The sequence below is a fragment of the Hemiscyllium ocellatum genome, chromosome 22 (genome assembly GCF_020745735.1).
Source record: "Hemiscyllium ocellatum isolate sHemOce1 chromosome 22, sHemOce1.pat.X.cur, whole genome shotgun sequence".
NCBI lineage: Eukaryota > Metazoa > Chordata > Chondrichthyes > Orectolobiformes > Hemiscylliidae > Hemiscyllium > Hemiscyllium ocellatum.
The window spans coordinates 23,550,648-23,575,939 of record NC_083422.1 but is presented as its reverse complement, the minus strand read 5'-3'; the positions used below and the strand labels follow the sequence as shown (position 1 = coordinate 23,575,939).

The window sequence follows — 25,292 nt, the reverse complement described above, 5'->3', positions numbered from 1 at the left end:
TCCCGTTGTAGGGGAAAGTGAGGTCTGCAGATGCTGAAGATCAGAGTCGAGAGTGTGTTGCTGGAAAAGCACAGCAGGTCAGGCAGCATCTGAGGAGCCGGAGAATCAGCATTTCGGGCCAGAAGAGCTGATGAAGGGCTCTGGCCTGAAATGTCGATTCTCTGGCTCCTCAGATGCTGCCTGACCTGCTGTGCTTTTCCAGCAACATACTATTTCCCACTGTAGCTTCTTTGCACTCTCCTCACAGCTTAGTTTCCCATTTAACAAAAAAAAACTTGGATGGATGCACTCAAACCTCGATCCAAGTCATTTATATGAGTTGTAAGTAATTGATATGCAAGCACTGATACTTGTGAGACTCCAGACATTGCATTCTGTCATTCCCAATATGACCCACTTATTCCTACTTCTCCTTTCTATACCAATCCTAATATATTACCACAATGTTATGAATGATATTTTTGTGTGGCTCCTTATCAAAGGTTTTTACATTGTTAATTTACCCACATTATATTTTCACCCTCTTTATTAATACTTTTGTCTCTTTTTGCTGATTTTTGAACTCTTCCCAATCCTTAAGATTTACTTCTCCCTGTGACAAGACTCTAACCTTCTTTTAATCTCATATTGTCTTAATTTTTACATTAGCTTTGGCCATGCTACTTTTCCAGTTACATTTTTATTCCTGAAGGGAATGCATATTTGTAGAATTATGAATTTTATATTTTAAATGTTTGTCATTGCTTATTGATCACTTGTAAATCCTAAGTTCCCAATGTATCTAAGCCAACTCTCCCCGCATTTATCCACAATTGTCTTTGATTAAATTTAGAAATTTGGTTTCAGACTTAGCCACATAATTCTCAAACTTATATAAAATTCATTAGAGCATGCTCACCTTTTTCGGAGGATGCCTTACCACAAAATGAATAATTACCCCATCTGATTACACAAAATAACATGTTCCCTCATTGGTTCTTCTAGGAAGTTATCTTGAATGCATTCCACAACCTTTTTCTCACCACTCCTTTTGCCAATGTAAGCAAGACAAAAGTATCACTTGCTACTGCTCAATCTAAACTAAAGATAAAAGCTGTACAATGATGTAATGTGTGTTAAATTCCTGCTAGAATTTCAATTGACAGAGCTTTGCACTGAAAGGTATAAATGTTTGAGAGGTGTGTTTCATGTAGAGTGTGTCAGTTGTTTCTGTGCAGTCTTTATTTGGAAAGTAGTTGTGCAGTTTAAATTCATGGGTTTTACAACCAAGTAAATACATATATCTGAGTAACTATTGTTATAGCCTGTCTGCCCCTTGAAAGAAATTAGCCTAAGGATGATGGGCTGTTTAGCACTTTCCCACATCTTATTGCTAATCTGGATTCCACTGTAAATATTAGGGGATTTCTTCTTCTTCACAAGCACAAAACTGCCATTTTATTTCAAAGTTCAGTACCTTTTAATCATATCTAAACCTCTGAATAACAATGCCATTGTTTCATTGTTATATGTGCCAATCTTAATTTCACAGAAGGATACCCATTCTGTTACTTCTTTCAATTGACAGTTCTGACAATATGCCAAAGATTTAATGTCACACATCATCAAGATAAAATAAACAAATCTACAACCATCAGATGGTCCAATTAAGGGATGGTAACTTGAGATTTTCAATATGTAGTGGTTTTAGATAGAGGAAAGACTGAGAGAGGTCAAAATGACCAGTTTTGAGGCCCTGGATAGATTAATGAGTTCCAACAGTGTGTAGAGTGATTGTATCACCCTCAATGCTGAGTCACAAGCTTCTGGATTCAAGACCAACTCTGGAACATGAGTACAAACATTGAGGCTAATGCTCCAGTGTAGTACGATGGAAGGGCTGCACTGTCAAAGATGCTGCCTTTTACTTGAGACTGTAAATACCATTCGTCTGTTCTGAAATGTAGACAGATGCTGTGGTATCCTCTCAAACAGGAGAAGGGCAGATATCCTGAATGTCAAGGCCAATATTTATCACCACCATCACAAGCAGATTATTTGGTTATTACTGTATGTTGTTTCTGGAAGCTTGCTGTGTTTCCTCCATTACAGCAGTGATTGTACATCAAAAAAGAAACCTTCAGTAAAGTAGTTTGAAATGTGAAATGATCTTGGAAGTGCTTATAAATCGCGTTTGTCCTTTTGATAGTCCATGTAATATTCTTAATAGAATAAGTGTTTTTACAGAGGACAGCATATTGGCACTCACAACAGAGGATTTGCAATTATGTTATGAATTTAATGTAAAAAGAAACAACATTATTTCATAGAGATTTGAAGAAAATAAATCCTTGTTAGGGATAGAGAAATTAAATTAAGATGAAAACCTTGCTCATGCAGGACTTCAAGTGAATACAGTTTGCTATTTATATGTGGTGTCTAGTGTACTTTGGCAGTATTAATAAAACTATCAATAGTCATCAAATTTAAAAAATGACTTGCCCAATATGTTTGCTTTTGAAGTTGTTTGATTTATGAGAGTTGAATTCTTAACCAGTTTTGTACAGCATTTCTTAATGCCAATTCTGAGCCTGTCTTGGAGACACTGATGACCACAAGCAAACTATTTTTTTCCTATGACTTCAGTACTGAAATTTTTGTATTGGTACATAAACATAACTTTATTTAGACTGAATTTTATATTTCTTTAGCAACATTTGAAGGAAAAAGAAGTATTTGCATTTATGTGATGACATCACATTGTCGGGACATCTCAGAGGGCCAGTGTATTTGCTCGATAGTGGGCTCATATGCAGACTATTTTGGAAGATTTGGAAAGTGAAGCCTGCCTCTAAAACTTTTTTTTCATATTCCATTTTATGTACCTCAACGTAGAGTGAACTGTTGACTAAACACAGCTATTTCTGTATGAAATGAAAGAACCATTTAAGACGCAGTAACAAACAGTTATATGTTTGTGTAATTAGAAGTCGATAATTGTTATCATGTGCTGGCTAAAACACGCACTGGTACTTTTTAAATGTGGACATTAAAACTGATGGGAACTGTACATTTGGGAAAGAATGGGAAATTTGCAATTGAAAGAAAAAGAGAGAGAGAGAGAGACATCAGAGTTATGAGATTGATTTCCTAATTAGACAGTAAACCTTTACCTGTACGCTATTCAGCACAATGATGGAGATGCCAGTGGGAATCCTGTTAACAGTCTCAATGAGCTGAATCTTGCAGTTTTGTGGGTGCTTGTCCATTACTTTGGGTGGGTTTTAACAAGGGGCTAGCAAGTTTACTTTCCATATTTTACCAAACTTGCCTCATTAACTGTTTATCCTGCTCCTGTGGCATCCTTCACATCCAATTCTAGCCTCAACCCACTGTTCCTAAAACAGTTCGCCACTGGCGTATATTCCAGAACAACTGGCATCTGGTCCACAGGCATCATCTATGAAAAGTGGTGCACTTGGAAGAGCACTGTTAGGAGTTCTCCTACATGTCTCCTAACATTTGCCTTAGACACGGTGGACAAGTTGTTCCCCCCCTGCTGTGCAAGCAGTGACCTAGAAGTCCTGTTGGATGAGTCACATGTGGAACACTCTCTTCCCTCAAGATTATAAGACCATAAGACCATAAGACATAGGAGTGGAAGTAAGGCCATTTGGCCCATTGAGTCCACTCCTCCATTTAATCATGGCTGACGGGCATTTCAACTCCACTTACTCGCATTCTCTCCGTAAGCCCTTAATTCCTTGTGACATCAAGAATTTATCAATCTCTGCCTTGAAGACATTTAGCGTCCCGACCTCCACTGCACTCTGCGGCAATGAATTCCACAGGCCCACCACTCTCTGGCTGAAGAAATGTCTCCGCATTTCTGTTCTGAATTGACCCCCTCTAATTCTAAGGCTGTGCCCACGGGTCCTAGTCTCCTCCCCTAACGGAAAGTTTCTATTAGATCTCCCCTTAACTTTCTAAACTCCAATGAGTACAATCCCAGGATCCTCAGCTGTTCCTCATATGTTAGACCTACCATTCCAGGGATCATCCGTGTGAATCTCTGCTGGACACACTCCAGTGCCAGAATGTCCCTCCTGAGGTGTGGGGACCAAAACTGGACACAGTACTCCAAATGGGGCCTAACCAGAGCTTTATAAAGTCTTAGTAGCACATCGTTGCTTTTATATTCCAACCCTCTTGAGATAAATGACAACATTGCATTCGCTTTCTTAACCACAGAATCAACCTGCATGTTTACCTTTAGAGAATCCTCGACTAGCACTCCCAGATCCCTTTGTATTTTGGCTTTATGAATTTTCTCACCGTTTAGAAAGTAGTCCATGCTTGTATTCTTTTTTCCAAAGTGCAAGACCTCACATTTGCTCACATTGAACTTCATCAGCCATTTCCTGGACCACTCTCCCAAACTGTCTAGATCCTTCTGCAGCCTCCCCACTTCCTCAGTACTACCTGCCTGTCCACCTATCTTTGTATCATCGGCAAACTTCGCTAGAATGCCTCCAGTCGCTTCATCCAGATCATTGATATGTAACGTGAACAGCTGCGGCCCCAACACTGAATCCTGCGGGACACCGCTTGTCACTGGCTGCCATCCCGAAAAAGAACCTCTTATCCCAACTCTCTGCCTTCTGTCAGACAGCCAATCCTCAATCCATGCCAGTAGCTCACCTCGAACACCATGGGCCCTCACCTTCTCAGCAGCCTCCCGTGTGACACCTTATCAAAGGCCTTTTGGAAGTCTAGATAGACCACATCCACTGGGTTTCCCTGGTCTAACCTACTTGTCACCTCTTCAAAGAATTCTAACAGGTTTGTCAGGCTCGACCTCCCCTTACTAAATCCATGTTGACTTGTTCTAATCTGACCCTGCTCTTCCAACAATTTAGAAACCTCATCCTTAATGATGGATTCTAGAATTTTACCAACAACCGAGGTTAGGCTAATTGGCCTATAATTTTCCATCTTTTGTCTTGATCCCTTCTTGAACAATGGGGTTACAACAGCGGTCTTCCAATAATCTGGGACTTTCCTTGACTCCAGTGACTTTTGAAAGATCTCAACCAACGCCTCCACTATTTCCTCAGCCACCTCCCTCAGAACTCTAGGATGTAGCCCATCGGGGCAAGGAAATTTGTCAATTTTAAGACCTGTTAGCTTTTCTAGCACTATCTCTTTTGTAATGGCAACCATACTCAACTCAGCCCCCTGACTCCCTCTAGTTGTTGGGATATTACTCATGTCTTCCACTGTGAAAACTGATGCAAAGTACTGATTAAATTTTCCAGCTATTTCATTATCTCCCATCACTAGCCTTCCAGCATCAGTTTGAAGTGGCCCAATGTCTACTTTTGCCTGTCATTTGTTTCTTATGTATTGAAAGAAACTTTTATTATCATTTCTAATATTACTGGCTAGCCTACCTTCATATTTGATCCTCTCCTTCCTTATTTCTCTCTTTGTTACCCTCTGTTTGTTTTTATAGCCTTCCCAATCTTCTGATTTCCCAGTGCTTTTGGCCACTTTCTCGGATCTCTCTTTTTCTTTAATACATTTCCTGACTTCCTTTGTCAACCATGGCTGTCTAATCCCTCCCCAGATAATCTTTCTTTTCTTGGGGATGAACCTGTAAGCATTCCAAGAATTCCCTTTCTTTGGATCCACTGGCAACATTATTTACCCAGTCCACTTGCATATTGAAGTCTCCCATGATCATCGTGACCTTGCCTTTCTGACATGCCTTCTCTATTTCCCGGTACATGTTGCGCCTCTGGTCCTGACCACTGTTAGGAGGTCTGTACTAGACAAGGAAGCCATGATCCCAAATCATGCTAACCTGGTCTGAGGTTGCCATCTGAAGGGGCAGAATCTCAGTTGTCTGGAGGAATGCACAGCAAAATAGGGAGAAGGTCAGTGACCTTATGGAGTCATAGAGTATGGCATTGGAAAAGCACAACAGATCAGACAGCATCTGAGGAGCAGGAGAATCGACGTTTTGGGCATAAGCCGTTCATCATTCCTGATTCTCATTGATTCTCCTGCTCCTCGGATGCTGCCTGACCTGCTGTGCTTTTCTAGCGCCACACTTTTTGACTCTGATTTCCAGCATCAGCAGTCCTCACTTTCTCCTTTATGAAGTCATAGAGTCATGCAGCATGGACACCAACCGTTCAGTCCAACCAGTCCATGTTGAACATAATCCCAAACTGAACTAGTCCCACTTGCCTGCTTCTGACCCATATCCCTCCAAACTTTTCCTATTCATGTTTCTATCCAAATGTATTTTAAATGTTGTAATTGTACCCACATCCACCACTTCTCCAGGGTGTTTATTCTACACACAAACCACCCTCTGTGTAAAAAAAAGTCCCTCATGTCTTTTTAAAATCTTTCTCTTCTCACCTTAAAAAATGTGCCCCCTAGTCTTGAAATCCTACATTCTAGGGAAAGGACAACTACCATTAACTCTATCTATATTTCTCATTATTTTATTAGCTTTTATGAGGTTGCCTCTCAACCTGCTATGCTCTAGTGAAAAAAGTCCCAGCCTATCCAGCCTTTTTTATAACTCAAACCTTCCATACCATCCTGGTAAATCTCTTCTGATCCCTCTCCAACTTAACAATATCCTTTCTACAAGGCCTCCACTGCATCAGTATAAGTGCCACTAATCTCTCGCTTATATCTCATAATTGCTCTACTTCTGCTACTGCACCCATTCCCACCAAGGCACATTCTCACTATTGCCTGCAAAATCTTCCCTCACTCACTGTCACACCTCCCGCGCCCCAACACTATCGTTAACCTTCATGCTCTCTGTGCCTCCCACTTACCCACGGGCCACCACCCCGCCTGCATCCAAATTAAAGCTATGCCTGACATTTTCTTCTCCCCCAATTTCAGGCATTCTCTCATGGCAGTAGGAAAACATTCCATATCAGAATGAAAGGATGGTGGGCTACCCAACATTCAGCTCTTCGCCCCTTTATGAGGAGAGCATCGATTGGCTGACTGACCATGGCCAAGTCTCTGGACTGGTGTCACAGGCTGTTTTTAACTTTGCGTGCTGGGACCCCATGGATTTGACTGAAGAATTGCTGACAATCATCACCATCTTTCTGGTTTTGTATCTCTGCTAAATAGCACAATAATACAGATACAGTGAGTCTGGCTTCTCTGGCTGAGAAGGCAAATGTGAAAAGCCAAAGCAAGACAGGGATGCTGTGAATGTCCAGCTAGGCTCAGAGTGAGTGAGTGCACAGTGTCCTTGCAGCAGCATTACAATGATAGTTGCCAGTTCAGCACTTAAATGCAGAAGCGTACTATAAGGGAATAAGAGATGTGCATCACGGTTCTTAGAAGCTGTTGCATTTGCAATGCTAATATCTGTGGACATGGGTTGCAGATGACCAGTAGATGTTGGTGCCCAGTGTTCAATATGGAGGCCCTTTGAAGTAAGTCACGTTCCCCCTCTAAACTCCATGTTGAGAATTCTTGACATAGAACTGTTCAGCATGTTTGGTAGGATGGGAAGCTGAATATTAATGAATTAATAAAATGTTTAGCAAGCTACGATTTCTCTTAATTTGCCAAGTGAGAATCAGCAAATGCATAAAAGGATGCAGCGAAAGAAAACAAAAGAACTGCGGATGCTGGAAATCCAACACTAAAAACAGAAATTACTGGAGAATTCAGTAGATCTGGCAGCATCTGTGGAGAGAAAACTGAGAAGGAGACAGTGAATTGTTGCTGCTGACACAGAGTTGGGTGTCTCTGGACGTGCTGTCTGATTTTGCCATGAGGCTTGCCTAGCACCTATTGCTTGATTCCACCCAGTGTCTTGTGTGCGGTGAGATGTGTGTAGATCCACCGCTTTCTGCCACTAATTTTACTGCCTTGCAAAGTGGGGCAGTCTTTCTGATCTATCACTTAGAGAAGATATAAAGATAAGATTCCAAATCTATGCAGAGGTCTCAGCATATTTCAAATCCTGCTTCAAACAGCTGGGCTAGTGTTCAAATTCAGCCAGTGGGAGTTCTAGCTGTGGTAACAAGTCCCTCTTGTCTCAGGGTCTGTGTGAGCAGAGATGTGATTTTGATGGAACCTGTCATTGCTGACAGAAAGTGACAATATAAATGCATCCAAAACAGATTGCAAAGATCAAACTGCGACTAAAAAAATCCCCTTCCCTCCCTCCCAACCACCACCACCACCACAACCACCACCAACAGACCTTTCCCATCTAAATAAATTTGAGTATTCCAATATGTTTTGACAAACAGGAGAAAACTCTTCACATATCAGTCTCCACCATTTATTGTAGTGATTAATTATTGGCTTTGTTTCTATATCAGTAATCTAAATATGATTCTCTTATGTAAATACACTTAGTTGCAGTAACTGCCTGCCTTTAATTTTTATTTGTTTAGTACTGACAACAAAAACAAAACATACAGGTAGAGAATTTGGCAAAAATGCACCTGCTCAGGTGTGGCTTTTATTTAAAATAAACAACAACATTATTTAGAATACATACAAATTATAAATGAAATAATCTTGTCTCTTCATGCTATTGTAACTATCAAGGTGGATGGTAAAATACTGCTCTGAATCACATTTTCCACATGTACAAGGATTAATGTTGACAGCCAGTGAACCCAATGAGTAAGGATTGAGCATGATTGACATGAGAATTGTCACATTTCATATCCCATTTGTAAAGCTGGCACTGGTTTTAATGTGCTTCCTTCTGACCAGAATTGAATTTTTCTGCTGACTGTAAAGCACTGGCAACAGCAATTCACAGCTGAGGAGATTTATTCTGAGGTTTTTGTGTGTGTATACACAGTAGAGAATATGATAGCAATTTTTTTATTAATGTTTGCAATGGAAAACAGTAATGGCCTGGCTTGTCATGAGTTTTATGGATTGGCCAATGACTAAGAGTACATGATTGTTTTGAATTTTGTAGGTTTGACATGACTTTGCCAAGTTCTCCTCTTGGAATGCTTCTCTTTGGCTACGGCTCCTCTCTGTTCATCCCTCTATCCTGTCAACCAACATGAACAACTTGGATTTTATTGGCTCCTTTTAATGTTGCTAATATGTCCCAAGGTGTTTCACAGTCACAATTTACCAAACAGAATTCAACACCAAGTTAAAAAAGGAGATATTAAGACACAAGAATTTGGTCGGAGTTAGGTTTTCAGAGTGTATCAAAATGGAAGACAGGGGAGAGATTTGGGATGTGAATTCCAGAGCCTATGGTCTAAGCTACTAAAGGAAGACAGCTGAAGGCCCAGTTACCAGTGGCATTGTTTTGAAAATCAGAAGTTTGGAATTGGAGGGCGGTAGGTATTGGATGAGAGGAAAGTACAGAAATGGAGATGAGTCATGCCCTGAAAGGATGGCTGTATGAAGTTTGCTATGAGTTAGGTATAGCAATCAAAAAGGCAGAGGGTGGAAGATGGGAGAACAGCAAGGGGAGCACTGAAATAGTTTTCTCAAAGTAACAACGGTGTCGACGAGGCATAGTTGGTGACTGATAATGTTATGGAGTTACAAGTAGGTTGCCTTGCTGATGGAATCTACATGGGATCAAAAGTCAGCTAGGAATGAATAGTGCAGCAAAGTTCTGAGAAGTTTGGTTCAATCTCAGACAATGACCAAAGAGAGATGGAATTAGTGTTGAGGGAAGAGTGTTTGTGGTAGTGGGCAGTGGGCTGGAAATTTCTGGTTGGATCTTACTGATCTAGGTCACTGATCTAGGATCTAGGTTAGGAAACTGGAAGGGGATGTAGCCATTGAGTCCCATCCAATTTAAAAAAATGATCAAAGTGGGTAAGTAGGCGCCTTGATCAGATAATCTCCGACAATGTCTTGCAAGCAGCCCCAGGTTAGGCTTGCTGAGGCAGACAGGAGGCTAGATGACTCTGTGTGAATATGTGACTGGTGACTCTAAATAGAGACACTCAGCACTGACTACAATTAGAAATTTCACATAGTCACAGTTATCAGGATATCGGTTAGAGAAGGAAATCCCTCCCAGAGGATTGTTCAAGACTTTTGGCCATTGCATCCTAGCGGATGTGTTTTATGGTGATGGAGAGGAGTCATCAATCGATCACTGCCACCCTGCCTGGAAGCTGCCAGGATCTGACCTCAAAGAGGGCCCTGTTCACCATTGGAAAGTTGTATGGCACTATCACCCTACTCATGACCACTTACTTGTCCGCTAATGGACTTGATCAGCCACTTGCCACTGCCAGATGGGTAGCTTTTATTGTGGCCACTTCATCTTTCAGCAAGGTCGTTCAGAGGCGAGGGCTTGCCAGGAAGGGTACCCAACAATTTAAGCCCGGGCACCTCTGCAGTTCTACCACCTAACCTGTCTCAGCCGGAAAATTCAGTGTTACCACCCAACCATCCATTCTCCACGTGTCCTGGAACCATATCCACATAGTTACCCCAGCTCCCTAAAGGGATGCCATGGTTGTTCCAAAGAAATAAGCTGAGAGCAGATTTGCTCTAATAGTCCATACTTGGGCTTCCAGACATCAGGGAGTTCAAAACCCCATTTCATTGGAGGTAGCTTGTCACTTAAATGATCATGGACCACCTCCAATCACATCTCTGCAAAACATGTGAAATACTGGGTTCAGTGGTGCTCTTGAGATTCCTAACTACTTCTAGCATTTTTGGTCCGGTGGAAACTTTCAGTAACATGGCGATAATTGGGAACAGAGGGTAGCAGGGCACAGTGGTACTTTATGTGATCCAGCCTGATCACATGATGAATAGCTAATTCAGTTATCTAAATAAATATTCAAGTCCGTGTCATTAGTGAGAACTGACATGCACAAAAATACTTCCAAATGACGTTTATTTGAATTCAAGGGAGTGAAGATGAAGATGAACATCATATTCTTTTCATGGTCCACCTATTGTCAACTTGCTCAAGCTATGCATGCACGGACTCCCAATATACCTAATGATCATTATTCACTTGTCTGGAGTGGCTGAGATAACAATGAATTGTAGCACTGTCTATTGGAGGCAGTGACATTGCTTTTTTAAAATATAATAATGACCCATCCACCAGTTTTATATACAGAACAACCTTGATTATCTGAACATCAATTATCCGAATTTCTGATTATCCGAACAAGATCTCAAGGTCCTGTAAAAACATTATCCATTAGCCGAACGATCCGCTATTTGAACTCTCAATTATCAGAACAAGATATTCCCTGCCATCTCATTCGGGTAATCAAGGTTGTTCGGTATTCCCAGGTGCATTCACCAGGATTGTCCTGATTTTTCTCTGTCTATTCATGTAGCTGTGAGTAGCAAAACTAAAGTGTTCAAAATATCCATTCCCAGGCTAATATGCCTAGCAGTGAGGCACTAATCACTCAAAACCAACTCAACTTGGCATGCCATGTGATCTGTATGCCTGGCATCAAATGCCAGAAGCAGCTATTCTGCTCTGAATGTTGTCATGTCAGGAACCTCCTGACCGGACAAGCTGCCTTAGGGATGTCCTTAATGCACCTCTGAAGAGACCGAACACTTGTGCCGATTAATGAGAGTTTGCAGTTGACCAAAATGGATAAGGTTCATTCTGGAAGGCAGTGAACAGATTGGAGGATTTCGATGGGAACATGCAGCTGCAAAAGTTAATCATCAGAGAGACCACTCAAAGCATCCAGTCATTCATTTACCTAACCCCCAATAACACTTGCCTTATAATTGGCAGAATATGCATTGACTTATCAACCATCTCAGAACACATCAACCTGGAGTGGAAGCAAGTCATTCTTAATCTGAAGGGATGACCTAAGAGAGAAAATAAGAAAGAGCAATGGGATGTTGCTATTTGTTTCAACATCTTTATGACAAATTTTGGTTCCCTATCCAGCACTTGCAAGAGAAGTGCATCCATATGGAGAACTGGGAAACACAGTGTCAGACTTATCTGTGGTGGCTCATCTCTCTCTTGAGTCACTTTGTCCACCATTACTCTCAAACTGGACTTGTATTTGAAAAATGTCTCAATTTCCAATTTAGTGGTTTATTGTTCTATTTGCTGGAAATTCATAAATTGAAAAGAATTCTAACCATCATTCCAATGATCAAACCCCTCCAATATTTAGCCCAAGGTCTCTATAGTTGGAGGATTTAAAGTTAATACTGAACATAGTTCAGAATATGATTCATCATTTCAAATGTGCTGTGTTAAAATGTTATTATTTCACTGGGGAGCCGGATTCTGAGATGATTTGTATGGGAAGAAGGATCACTGCTGTGTATAAAGAACTGAAAAGTTCAATCACTGTCTGTGCCAGAAATAAAACTTAGATTCTGTTATCATGGATAAATTGAAACATTTTCATTGAAGACAATTTGAGTTTTGAGATGTTGCAGTTTTTCAATGTCTTTTTTTATATAATCTTTATGCTCATTGAAATGCTAGAAATCAGTATAAAGCAATATCTGGCTGTCCTTCTATGACTGATTCTTGGACTGATATTATAACAAACGTTCTTAGGCATTGTATTATTGTCCAGGATATTTGCTGCCTCAGTTTGTTTCCATAACACTAATCAATGCCACTTATTTATTTCTGTTTTTGTAACGGCACAAGGTATTTGTGGGCTGTGACTGTGGATGTAGACGTTATTAATATGATATGCTCTCAGTCTCATTTGTGTAATTGATGCAATTGTGCATATCCTGTACACGATTCTTGTAACTTTTACTTGATGTATGTACTAGAAGTGACAATAAGAGCAAGGAATTAATGGCAATTAAATAGATGATGACGAAAGACAGATTATGCTGGGATTCAACAGTGTTTCAGTCTGCAGGTTATGACATTTTGGGTGGGTGCCTTCAAAGGGAGATATCCAAAGACCCTAATTAACCTTTTTTCTTAAAAATGCAGATGTCATTCTGTATATTTCCAATATTTCCTGTTTTGCTTTTGGATTTCCAAACTTGCAGCGCTCCCCTGTTGTCACCCTGACTCCAGAGGCAATGGCGCAATTTTCCAGTGATTGCTATTATGCAGCATGTGTAAAAGGGGTACTTCTGCAGCCTGTCCAGCATTCAGAAGATGCCACTTTTGCATTTCTTTAGTTCTTGGAATGTTACTTAAGGCATGAATTCAGAAATGTTTTCAAAAGTAACTTACAGTCCTACATCCCCACTGTCACTGATGACTCAATTGTATGGATTGAAACTGAACTTTGCAGGTGACATTCACAATCCATGTAAAAAGTGAATCCACCCTGTAATGTCTGGACATTGACATGGCCTTTGACAGAAGGAATTGCAATGAAAGACTGAAGTATGAACAGAACACTTGCGAAACATGTAACAGCTCCACAGCATTTGAACAGAAAAGAGACTGATTAACGTTTCAGACAAATTAATATCTTCTGATAAAATGTCTACACCTGACATGTTACCCTGTCCTTTTCTCTTTTCAGATGTTGGTGGGAGTGCTGCTTATTTCTGGCATTTCCTGTTCTTAGTTCTTACAATGTTTAGGAACATAGAAACATAGGAATTGTTGGACAGAGAAAGGTCAAGCTCCATCAAGCTTGCCACTAACCATTATTGCATATAGTACAATGATCACGATCAATCTTGGTCAAATAGTCTACTATAAATCTAACATTTCTTTTGTGCTTAATCCCTGGAGTAAAGGTATAGGCCACAGAGAAAATTAAATTATTTCAGCTAAACCCTCACACTTACTTTCAATCTAGCTTCACTTTTTTATATGTGGACTCTAAAGTGGATACAGTCTTAAGTAAAGTAAAGCAAACTATTACATCTGTCACCATTACATGCATTAACTAGTCTGAACAGATTACAGTGTTTCCAGGGCAGATGTGTGATGCTGGGCCTGGCTAATTGAAACAGGATATTATTCAAAAATCTTGATCGTAACAATTTTGAAGGTTTGATGTCTTTAATGGTTCAATTAGCTGTTGGATATAATCACTGTTATAACAGTGTAGCAATCTTACCATCAATATGCAACAGTAGGGCAAACAACTATTTGATTTTGATAAATCATTTTTCTGTTCACTGTATTTGTGTTCAGGAAAAAATGATTCATATACACCCTGTAATATGACTGCCCTGATCAACATTACCAACTGTTTTGAGCTATGTCCTGCGTGCAGATAATCTTAGATGTATGCTTCTTTTAAAGTATATCTCAACAACTACCAGAACCTACTCCGTTCCAAACACTCTCCTTCAGTTAGGAACGAGACATTTTCTGTTGTTCCAGAGATAAGGGAAAGTGAAATAGTTTTCAATACAGGCTTAATGATGTATAGTTCCATTTTGGTTAAATAATCACCATTTTCATTTTAATTATTGTACTTGCAAATTAAATAAAAGGTTTAGCAGGAAATTGGGAACACATGAGTCACACGAGTTGTACAGATATGCATTGTAGTACATGTGTATACTCTGAATAGTTTGTTTATTTTTTTTCCCTTGTATTTTACAGCCTGAAAATCTACAAAAGAACTGGCTTCGAGAATTTTATCAGGTAGGAATGTTTGCAAGGAATACTGAAACGCACCCTTCCCCCACCCCAGTATAATCTGTCAGCATTCTATGAAAATAAGAACAATTAAACTAGAATTCAAAAATGAAAGAAGTTATAGATTATTTAAAAAGTTGATTTGGTTATTCTTAAAAGGAAATTGGCTACATATCTGAATGTAATGCATTTTCAGTGAGGGGCAATTACGTGTAATTAAATTGGTAGTGCAGTATATTCTGTAGCTGGCCAATGGTATTTGCTTCTTCACTTATTCTGAAAGTGCTGGAGTCCAAGATTAGAGCTGACCTTTGTCCCAGTGGAGCATGCTCCGAAAGAACAGTATTGTTACATGTTGGAAAATGTTGCCCTAAAGTTGACACTGTCGTCCTAATTAAACCTTTTCCATTCTTTCTATAACTGTGCACCAACTTAGCTAATCTTACTGTGTTACAACAAAATACAGTATTATTGCTGTGCTCATGAAATTTTACGAGTGAAAACTGACATGCACAAAAATAGCTTCCAAACGTTAATAAGGCCTATATAAGGTTTTATTTAAACACGTTTACTTCACTGCACGTCAACCAACATTAGTATTTCTTTCCGAATTATCTGTGATAGGGACTGAATGTATTATTTCTTGTTACCCAATATTTGTAATGCAAATTTATGAAGACCTAGTGTTGTAAATCAGTATATTTGTGATTCATGGTGGTTAGTGGTATGTTGTTAATACTGTACTATCTGAACTGCAATGTCCAGCACTCACTGGAATAGTAACAAATTTTAAACTCTGAATTAATTTGAGCAGTCAGCTGAACCACTGACAGTGTCTGTATATCTCTTAAGAAATCTGTTGTTTTCATTTGAAACCATTTGCTTGTCCATAATATTTTGGTTCATTCTATCAGATTGAGTGCCAGGAGTGGTATGGAGTTTAGTAACAGATCTTTCCCATTTCCATCATTGACAGTATTGTATTTAGTTGTAGTGGTGTTACATTCAATAGGGGACTGAATGTAATTTGAATTGATAATTTTATTGTGTGGACTTAACTTGAAGCATAAAAGGGAGCATTTGTTTGTAATCAGTAGCTGCAGATTATGTAAATAGATGATGCATATTAAATAATTGCAGGTTTCATGGTGTGTCTAATAGACAAAGCTGATCAAAATTGTAATTTCTCAAAAGATAGAATGCAATAAATGTGACAAAATTATTTAGGAACTCAAATAATGCAATGTACAGTGGCATTGTGGGATCAGGACACCATTAGAACATACCAAGACAACTCCTCTGTGGTTGTGAGATTGTGATTGGAAGCTTAGCTGAAGAAGGGTTATACACAAAACATTGACTTCTCCACCTCCTGATGCTGCCGGGCTTGCTGTGTTCTTCCAGCCTTCTTGTCTACCTTGGCTTCCAGCATCTGCAGTTTTTTTGTCTCTAACAGTCACCTTGAAGACAAGATGCAGAGTAGTATATGGGAAAGATCTGATGGGAGGGGCATTTCTCGCTGTCAGTTAAATTATGTTTTGAGCCAAATTAATAACTTTTTTTGGACATTTGGCCAATAGACTTTGGCAATGTGCTTGAGGAACCATCTGACAGGATCTACCATCGCCTTTTCTGGCAATGTCTCGAGGATGTTATGTTCTGACGGCTGCCTGATGGACTTGTGATTAAAGATGTTTAGTTACCCATCTATGCAACTGGTAGTGCAGTATGGTCCAACTACATGTGGCAAGACCCATCCTTCATAACACAGTGGAAGGTAGATCCTCAGCATGTTTACATACTGTAATAAAGATCAGGAGAAAGATATGTTGACTTTTCAGCCCCTGCAACTCTGTGATACGGGTGCTTGTGCTTTAAGGGCTGTTCACAGGGAGGCACACAAGATATTCATTAATTGGAACACCATCACCTCAGGTTAAGGATGCTCTTTGACATGTCCAAAGCATGCTGGTCATCCAGTACAAAGAGTTTTCCTCAACCAGGACTATGTGCTGAGGGATGCACTAAATTGGGAGCAGCTGTCACAGAGGTGCAATGGGGAAAGATTGCAGTCTAAGCCTATCAACTATGGTACATCAAGGAGGTGGAAACTGTAGAACTCCTTGGGCTGTGTACCTTACAGAAATGTAAATTGTCAGGATCAAGAACAGTAAAATGATGTTAAAGCACCTAAGCGTGGAGCATGGTGCAGAGAGTACAGTTTATTTCTGAAGCATTTTTAATAAAATGAGTTTGAAATGTATTTTTTCCTGGCTGCATACCTGACACGGAATTTATATTTAAATATGAATGCAATTGCAGTTTTACTGAGTGGAGAGACACATTAAATTTTATTACAAGTTCTGTAATATTCAAGTTGAAGTGTTTTATAGTGCATATTTTACAAATGTGGCAACTAAAGTCTATTTTGGAATAAACATCTTGCTCTGCTTCATAATTTAATCATGAACCTGCAAAATGTTGTGAAGTGGTGACAACAAATAGATGTCATAACAAGGAAGTCCCAAGAGTTTTGACATATTGTATAAGTGCATGTTTGCATTGTGACAATGGCATGATTTTCTAAGTAGAATAACCATCAGAGTAAAACTTTCACTGAAGCTATGACAGTGACAAAAGTGTTTAAATGAATATAAAATGTTTCAGTTTACTTTAACTTGATTTGATTTGCAATTCTCTCATTTTTGAAGAAAATGTTTACACTTTTTCAGGTGCTTTTCCATTACTTGAGCATTTAAACTGGCTGAGACCTTAATGTGTTTAGAGGTCATTCTGTCTTGTTGACTATGCTTCCCTGAGGTTGAGGTTCATCTCTCTCCAAGGTGGAAGGATAAATAACTGGATTGAACCGGACCATGCCCTGTCTGAGGCAGTTGTTCTGTGTCCTGGGTTATCTGCTACTCAGGACACTGTTCAGCTTGAATTTCTGATCTTTCATTTTCATGCACCAGTGAATATATACCATGCTTTTTTCCGACCTGTTTACTTCCTCACCCTTCTTCACAAGGGCAAAGACCAGAATTTTTGCAATGATTGAGAACCTCTCCGCCATCGTGAAATTGGCAGATGAGGTTGAAATTTGGAAGTTGAGCACACCCCTAACAATTTTTTTGTGCATGATGAGAATTAACGTTCGGTTACATTTTGTGCAAATGTGTTGCACATATTAATCAGCAGCTTCCTCCACTCATGTCTGACATTAATGAATTAACTATGTGAAACAAGATATTATGGAGTCACAGAGTCATACAGCAGGGAAACACACCCTTCAGTCTAACCAGTCTATGGTGAACATAATCCCAAGCTAAACTAGTCCCAGCTGCCTACTCCTGATCCATATCCCTCCAAACCTTTCCTATTCATGTATCTATCCAAATGTCTTTAGAATGTTGTGATTGTACCCCCATTCAGCACTTCCTCACGAAGTTCATTCCACACACAAACCACCCTCTGTGTAAAAAAATTTGCCTCTTATGCCTTTTTTAAATCTCTCTCCTCTCATCTTAAAAATGTGTCTCCTAGTTTTGAAATCCCCCATCCTAGGAAAAGGACAAAAACCATTAACTCTATCCAAACCTCTCATTATTTTATAAACTTCTACCAGGCCACCTTTTCAACCTCCTATGCTCCAGTGAAAGAAGGCCCAGCCTATCCAGGCTTCCTTTATAACTCAAGCCTTCTGTACCAACAATATCCTGGTAAATCTCTTCTGAACCCTCTCCAGCTTGATAATATCCTTCCTATAACTGGGCGACCAGAACTGGACACAGTGTTCCAGAAGAGACTTCACCAATATTCTGTACAACCTCAAATGACTTCCCAACCCCCATACTCAAGGGACCGAGCAATGAAGGCAAGTATGCCAAATACCTTTTTAACCACCCTGTCTATATGTGGCATAAACCTTAAAGAATTATGTACTTGCACCCCTAGGTCCCTCTGAAGTCCTATCCTTGCTTGTGGTACCCAAATGCAATACCTTGCATTTATCCAGATTGAACTCCATCTGCCATTTTTAGACCATTGATCCATTTGATCAAGATCCATTTGCAATCTTAAATCTTCTTGACTGCCTACAATGCCACCACTTTTGGTGTTATCTGCAAGCTTACTAACTATGGTAAAAATAATGACTGCAGATGCTGGAAACCAGACTCCAGATCAGTGGTGCTGGAAGAGCACAGCAGTTCAGGCAGCATCCAACGAGCAGCAAAATTGACCTTTCGGGTAAAAGCCCTTCATCAGGAATAAAGTCAGTGAGCTGGAAGCATGGAGAGATAAGCTAGAGAAAGGTGGGGGTGGAGAGAGAGTAGCATAAAGTACAATGGGTGAGTGGGGGAGGAGAGGAAGGTGATAGGTCAGGGAGGAGAGGGTGGAGTGGATAGGTGGAAAAGGAGCTGGGCAGGTCGGACAAGTCCGGACAAGTCATGAGGACAGTGCTGACTTGGGAGTTGCAGTGGGAGAGGGCCTCCCTGAGATTCTTGTAGAGAGAGGCGGAAAACTCTAACTATGCCTACTATATTCACATCCAAATCATTTATATAAATGGAAAACAAAGAGGACCATCAATTGATTTCCATTACCATTGAATACTGGACTCCAGTCTGAAAAGTAACCTTCCTATATTACTCTGTTGCCTGCCAAAATAGGGTGGTATGGGTTGGCATGGATTTGCATGGGTACTTTGTGGCATGAGTGCGCTGGTTATCTAGTTTATATTCTACATTAAAAAAAACACTCAACATGGTATCAGGGCACCGACATAGGCCTTTCACCCTGCTATCTCTGCACCTGGCATCTTTGGGTTTGTGGAAATGTCGCAACTTTGCAGTACTGACTCAGGAGTGAGAGTTTAGGCTAATGGATCCTTCAGTTTAGTTCCTGGAAGTTTTTAAACTGTTTGGTGGGAACATGTTAAATATTAAAGCAAAATTTGAAGAAGATTTTTCTTGCAAATGTTTCGTCCCCTTTCTAGGTGACATCTTCAGTGCTTGGGAGCCTCCTGTGAAGCGCTTCTGTGCTGATTCCTCCGGCATTTATACTGGTTTGAATCTGCCGCTTCCGGTTGTCAGTTGCTGTCCGCTGCAGTGGCCGGTATATAGGGTCTAGGTCGATGTGTCTGTTGATGGAATTCGTGGATGAGTGCCATATTTCTAGGAATTCCCTGGCTGTTCTCTGTTGGCCTGTCCTATAATAGTGGTGTTGTCCCAATCGAATTCATGTTGTTTGTCATCTGAGTGTATGGCTACTAGGGATAGCTGGTCGTGTCGTTTCATGGCCAGTTGGTGTCATGGATGCGGGTTGTTAGCTGTCTTCTTGATTGTCCTATGTAGTGTTTTGTGCAGTCCTTGCATGAGATTTTGTAAACTACATTGGTTTTGCTGCTGCTGGGTATCGGGTCCTTTGTCCTGGTGAGTTGTTGTCTGAGAGTGGCTGTTGGTTTGTGTGCTGTTATGAGTCCTAGTGGTCGCAGCAGTCTGGCTGTCAGTTCAGAAATGCTCCTGATGTATGGGAGTGTGGCCAGTCCTTTGGGTTGTGGCATGTCCTCATTTTGTTGTCTTTCCCTGAGGCATCTGTTGATGAAATTGTGCGGGCATCCGTTTTTGGTGAATACCTTGTATAGGTGTTCTTCTTCCTCTTTTTGTAGTTCAGGTGTGCTGCAGTGTGTTGTGGCCCTTTTGAATAATGTCCTGATGCAACTTCGTTTGTGTGTGTTGGGGTGTGTGACCATTATCCGATCCATTCTTATTTTTGCTGTTTATGGCATTAGCTGTGTACAAACTGCTGGCTGCTTTGCTTCCATAAGTAGTCACTGTGCACTTGAAAATCAGGCCATTTCAGGCAAAACAGTTTGAGACATTTAAACAAAGTGTCAGTAATGACTGCAGGCTCAAAATTTGTGGTCAAAATATTGTTGTGATGAACAGGTTCTCACTTCTCTCAGTGCACAATCGTTACCGAAAATTTAGGACAGGCAGATGTGCATTTAGAACGGGAAATCCAAAAATTGCATTCTTGAAGTTAACTTTGCAGAACTTGACTCTGTTTGAATCTCTATCAAAAGACTGCAGACTGAATAGTGTGTAGTAATTATACAATACGTATTAACTAAACCCATTAGTAAGTTAGAGTTAGAGCATGTTTGAAGCATTTAAACATTGTGCATATTTAACCGCCTGAATTACATGCCAGAGGTTATTTTCCACACAGTGTAAATAGTTGCCACACAATTGTTCTGACACTGAAAGTTGTCTATTGCAAATGTGGTGTTGGAGTCCTTCCGTTTGCATGTTACCTGATACAGATTAATTTTAAAGATTTCAAAAACCTTTGCTTTTCTATCTCGATGTTATGTTTCTTTTCCAGTCCTTGCAGAGTTAATTGTTCTATCCTTCAATCTAATTTCCTAATATCATGTTTCCCTTGCTGTGACATTATCAGCCCATGTTTAGAGCCATATTATCAAGATTTGACAGGCATAGACAAATCACAGTTTGTTGCCCTTCATCAGCATTTATGGGGCTGTTGTCATGCAAACCTTTCTCCTTGCTTTGACAAAGCAAGTAGCATGTGTGAACGTTGTAAGAATGTTAAACTGGAATACTAACTAGTGTAAAAACTGTGCTGTAACATGGTGCTAATTAGCAGGAGTAATATTCATGATTTAATCTGCATTGCCTCAGCTGCTTCTTGAAAGATACTCACTTGCTTCATATTGTCAGTGTCTCAAGCCTCGCCTTCTCTACTCGGTGTTAAGGTAACCAGCTCTAGTTACATATGTTCCTGGTAGTTTCATGACTTGGCCTTCTGCTGTAAGTGCCTCAGTCAGGTTTCCCACCTCTAGTACCATTATTATGTACGATTTGGAAGTGCCGGTTTTGGACTGGGGCAGACAAATTTAAAAATCACACAACACCAGGTTATAGTCCCAACAAGTTTATTTGGACGCACTAGCTTTTGGAGTGCTGTTCCTCCATCACCACCTCATTATTATCTAGAATTACAGAGAAATCAGCACAAACTGGCCGACAATAACATTACTGCTCTACTCAAGCTTCCTGCTATCCTTTGGTGTCCATTTTATTTCCTTCATCTCATCCTTGTCTAACCACCTCTATTTTTTTAAGTGGATGTGCATTGATCTCAGTTTCTTCCTGTGGTGACAGTTTCTACATTCTGACCACTCTTCAGGGAAAGAAGTTGGCTGTAGGTTTCCTATTTTGATTTATTGGTGACTATTTTATGTTGGTGACTTCTTATTTTGCTTTTCCAGGCAAGAGATTAATAAAGACAGGCAATGAAAAAATTGAGAAAAAACACATTTTTGGAATGTTTATCATGGGTTGCTTCTAGAAGTGTCTGGCTAGTCAGTCTTAATTCCTGACCTATGAGGGCAACACTGAGAGGTTGGAAATCCTGATCCAGTAAACCCACTTTATTGATCCACTTAAAAGGGCAGAATTTCACTAATTGCACTGTTCTTGCCCAATGTGACATTTGTGGGTAGCACGGTGACACAGTGTTTAGTACTGCTGCCTCACAGCGCCAGAGACCTGGGTTCAATTCCCGCTTCAGGCGACTGACTGTGTGGAGTTTGCACGTTCGCCCCGTGTCTGCGAGGGTTTCCTCCTACAGTCCAAAAATGTGCAGGTTAGGTGACTTGGCCTTGCTAAATTGCCTGTAGTGTTAGGTGAAGGGGTAAATGTATGGGTGGGTTGCGCTTCGGCGGGTCGGTGTGGACTTGTTGGGCCGAAGGGCCTGTTTCCACACTGTAAGTAATCTAATCTATTTATTTTGTTCGTGATTCTGTTGTAGAGTCTTTAAAGTACAAGAAAAAAACTTGCAGAGAACCAGAAAGTGCTGCTTAAAATATTTCCGATAGGTCTATAAATCAGCAAATTAGATTATACTGAGTTGTGTAAACTTGAGATTGCTTTGACTCCCCTGTATATACCCACCATGTGGGTATAGGAAGGAACTTGCCTTTCATGGTGTTTATTAACTCTTATCAAAGTAAACTGAACTCAAAGTTAAGAGTGTTAAGAAGGAGCACAGAAAGTTCTCAAGATAGTGTTGTAGAACAGAGGGACCTTGGAGTGCAGGTATGCAATTCTTTAAAATTTGCATCACATATAGACAGGATGGTTAAAAAGGTGTTTGGCATGCTTGCCTTCATTGTTCAATACTTTTGAATATAGGAATTGGAAAGTTATGTTGAGATGGTACAGAACATTGGTAAGGCCTCTTTTGGAATACTGTGCCCAGTTCTGGTTACTCAGTTAAAGAAGGATATCATCAAGCTAGAGAGGGTTCAGAAGAAATTTACCAGGATGTTGCCGGGTATGGAAAGTTTGAGTTATAAAGCAAGGCTAGAGCTTTTTTACATTGGAGGTTGAGAGGTGACCGGATAGAAGTTTATAAAATAACATGAGGTATAGATAGAGTTAATGGTAGTTGTCCTTTTCCTAGGATGGGAGTTTCAAGACTAGGGGGCACATGTTGAAGATGAGAAGAGAGAGATTTAATAAAAGACATAAGAAGCAAATTTTTTACACAGAGGGTGGTTCGCGTGATAACTGAACCTCCTGAGGAAGTGATGGATGCGGGTACAATTACAACATTTATAAAACATTTGGATAGATAAATGAATGGGAAAGGTTTGAAGGGAAATGGACCAGGAGCAGGAAGGTGGGACTAGTTTAATTTAGGATTGTGTTTGGCATGGACTGATTGGACTGAAGGGTCTGTTTCCGTGCTGTATGACTGTATGACAAAAACGTTCTTCAGTAAGTAGCCTGCAGGCATTAATACAGCTTTGCTTTTCCTAGAATGACAGCTTTGCAGTGAATCATGACTTGAACATTCTGTGAGAAAAGCTAACTTTCCATTTTATTTGATTTAATCTTAATTTAATGAGCTGCAGTGGTGGCACCATGGAAAATGTGATGAAAAATGATCAAAAATAGAAGTAACCCAGTTATGGATGTCACAGTGGCTCAGTGATTAACACTGCTGCCTTACAGTGGTAGGGTCCTGGGTTCTCTCCAGCCTTGGGTGACTGTCTAGGTGGGGTTTGCACATTGTCCCCATGTCTGTACCCAGACCTGGTGCTCTGATTTCCTCCCACAGTCTAAAGATGTGCAGGTTAGGTGGATTGGCCATGCTAAATTGCCCCTGGTGTCCAGGGATGTGTAGGTTAGGTTGGTTAGCCATGGGAAATGAGTGGTTATGTGGATAGGTTGGAGAATGGGAATGGAAGGGATACTCTTCTGACAGTCTGCACAGACATGATGGGCCAAGTGGCCTCTATCAGCACTGTATTTTGTACTTTCTGCAAAATGTGCTTTTAATGATCTGGATAGTTATGAATCTTGCATCTTTGTTTTTGTGGGTTATTTATGTCTTTGATTTTGACATTTTACTACTCTGAATCAGTTAGCTGATTTGAATATTATAAACATTAATGGAAATTCTATCCACAGAAGTTTCTCAATCCGTTTCATTGCCAAATATGTAAATCATTTCGGTTAAAATAATTTTCTCCCTCCCTTTTTCTGGAACATGATCAAGTTGTTACTATAATGTGAATTTGGGGATGGGAATAGTTCTGAATTTGATCACAATCTTGATTTCAGTTTGGATTGTCACCATAATGAATCTGCTTTGACACCAATAAAAGCCTGGTGTGATATCAATATTTGGGACACAAATGCCAATGATATATAATTTGGCACTGAAATGCAGGTTGAGTAGGCTTTGTGGAGCCTACATTTTCACACCCTGGTCTCAGATTATACAGCAGTGATAATTTCTCATATTTCTTTAACTTACGCGACTTCAAAGAAAGTACTGTTCTAATGTAGTGGAACCCCTCCAGGAAAATGATAGATTAGATTAGATTAGATTACTTAAAATTAAGTAATTTCTTAGCATTAAGAAAATTTAATGCCTCAACACAGTCTAAATACCCTATGATTTGTTTGTCCTTGTATGTTATGGTCTGCCTGTACAGCTCATAACACCAAACTTTTCACTGTACTTAGGTACATGTGACAATAATAAATCAAATCTAATCCAATCAAATGCATTCAAATGCACTTTCTGGAAAATTCAGTACTTTTGAAGTAAAGGCAGTGCTGTAAAGTTGGAAGTTTGGGCATCCAATTTTCAAACAAGCCCTACAAACAATAGGACAAAAGACCAGTTAATCTGTTTCAATGGCTTTAATTTGGAGATCAAATATTGACCGGGACACTGGAAGAATTTCTCATTTTGTTTTGCTTGCATCTGAGAAGGCAGAGGGAACCTCAGTGGACCATTTTCCCCCAGTGTGCTGCTGGGGTAATGAGCTAGACATAGTAAAGGGTGTGGTGCTAACCTCTCTGTGCTGGAATTGTTGCGGCCAGATGGGCATTGTACCAAAATTTCACAATTGATTTCAGCTCAACCCCTGCAATTTCAGGAAGGTGGAAACAAGCCTGGCTGTGTTTGCTGTTAAGTTTGGATTTGTGGATATCTAATGAAGATAGGATTGGATCTGATATCATAATTCCACCAGTCTGTCTACATGTGCAGAATAATCCCTGTGGTTCAGGTACACTTCAGTCACACCCTAGTCATCATGATACCTTCAAGTTATGGAGAAGAAGCAAAAGTCAATGGACTGGTGTAGTTTGGGAGCATAGTCAGTGTT

At 40.1% G+C, this 25,292-nt stretch overlaps 1 protein-coding gene across 2 annotated transcripts in view; it reads left to right on the top strand.

Moving 5' to 3' along the window:
- LOC132826461 (inositol polyphosphate-5-phosphatase A) overlaps nucleotides 1–25,292 on the top strand; it is a 518,580-nt gene that overhangs the window by 154,544 nt on the left and 338,744 nt on the right. For both annotated transcript variants that reach the window (XM_060842396.1, XM_060842397.1), the window contains exon 2: nucleotides 14,543–14,584. In XM_060842396.1, coding sequence (XP_060698379.1) covers nucleotides 14,543–14,584 — 42 coding nt within the window. The remainder of the gene's footprint in view (nucleotides 1–14,542; nucleotides 14,585–25,292) is intronic.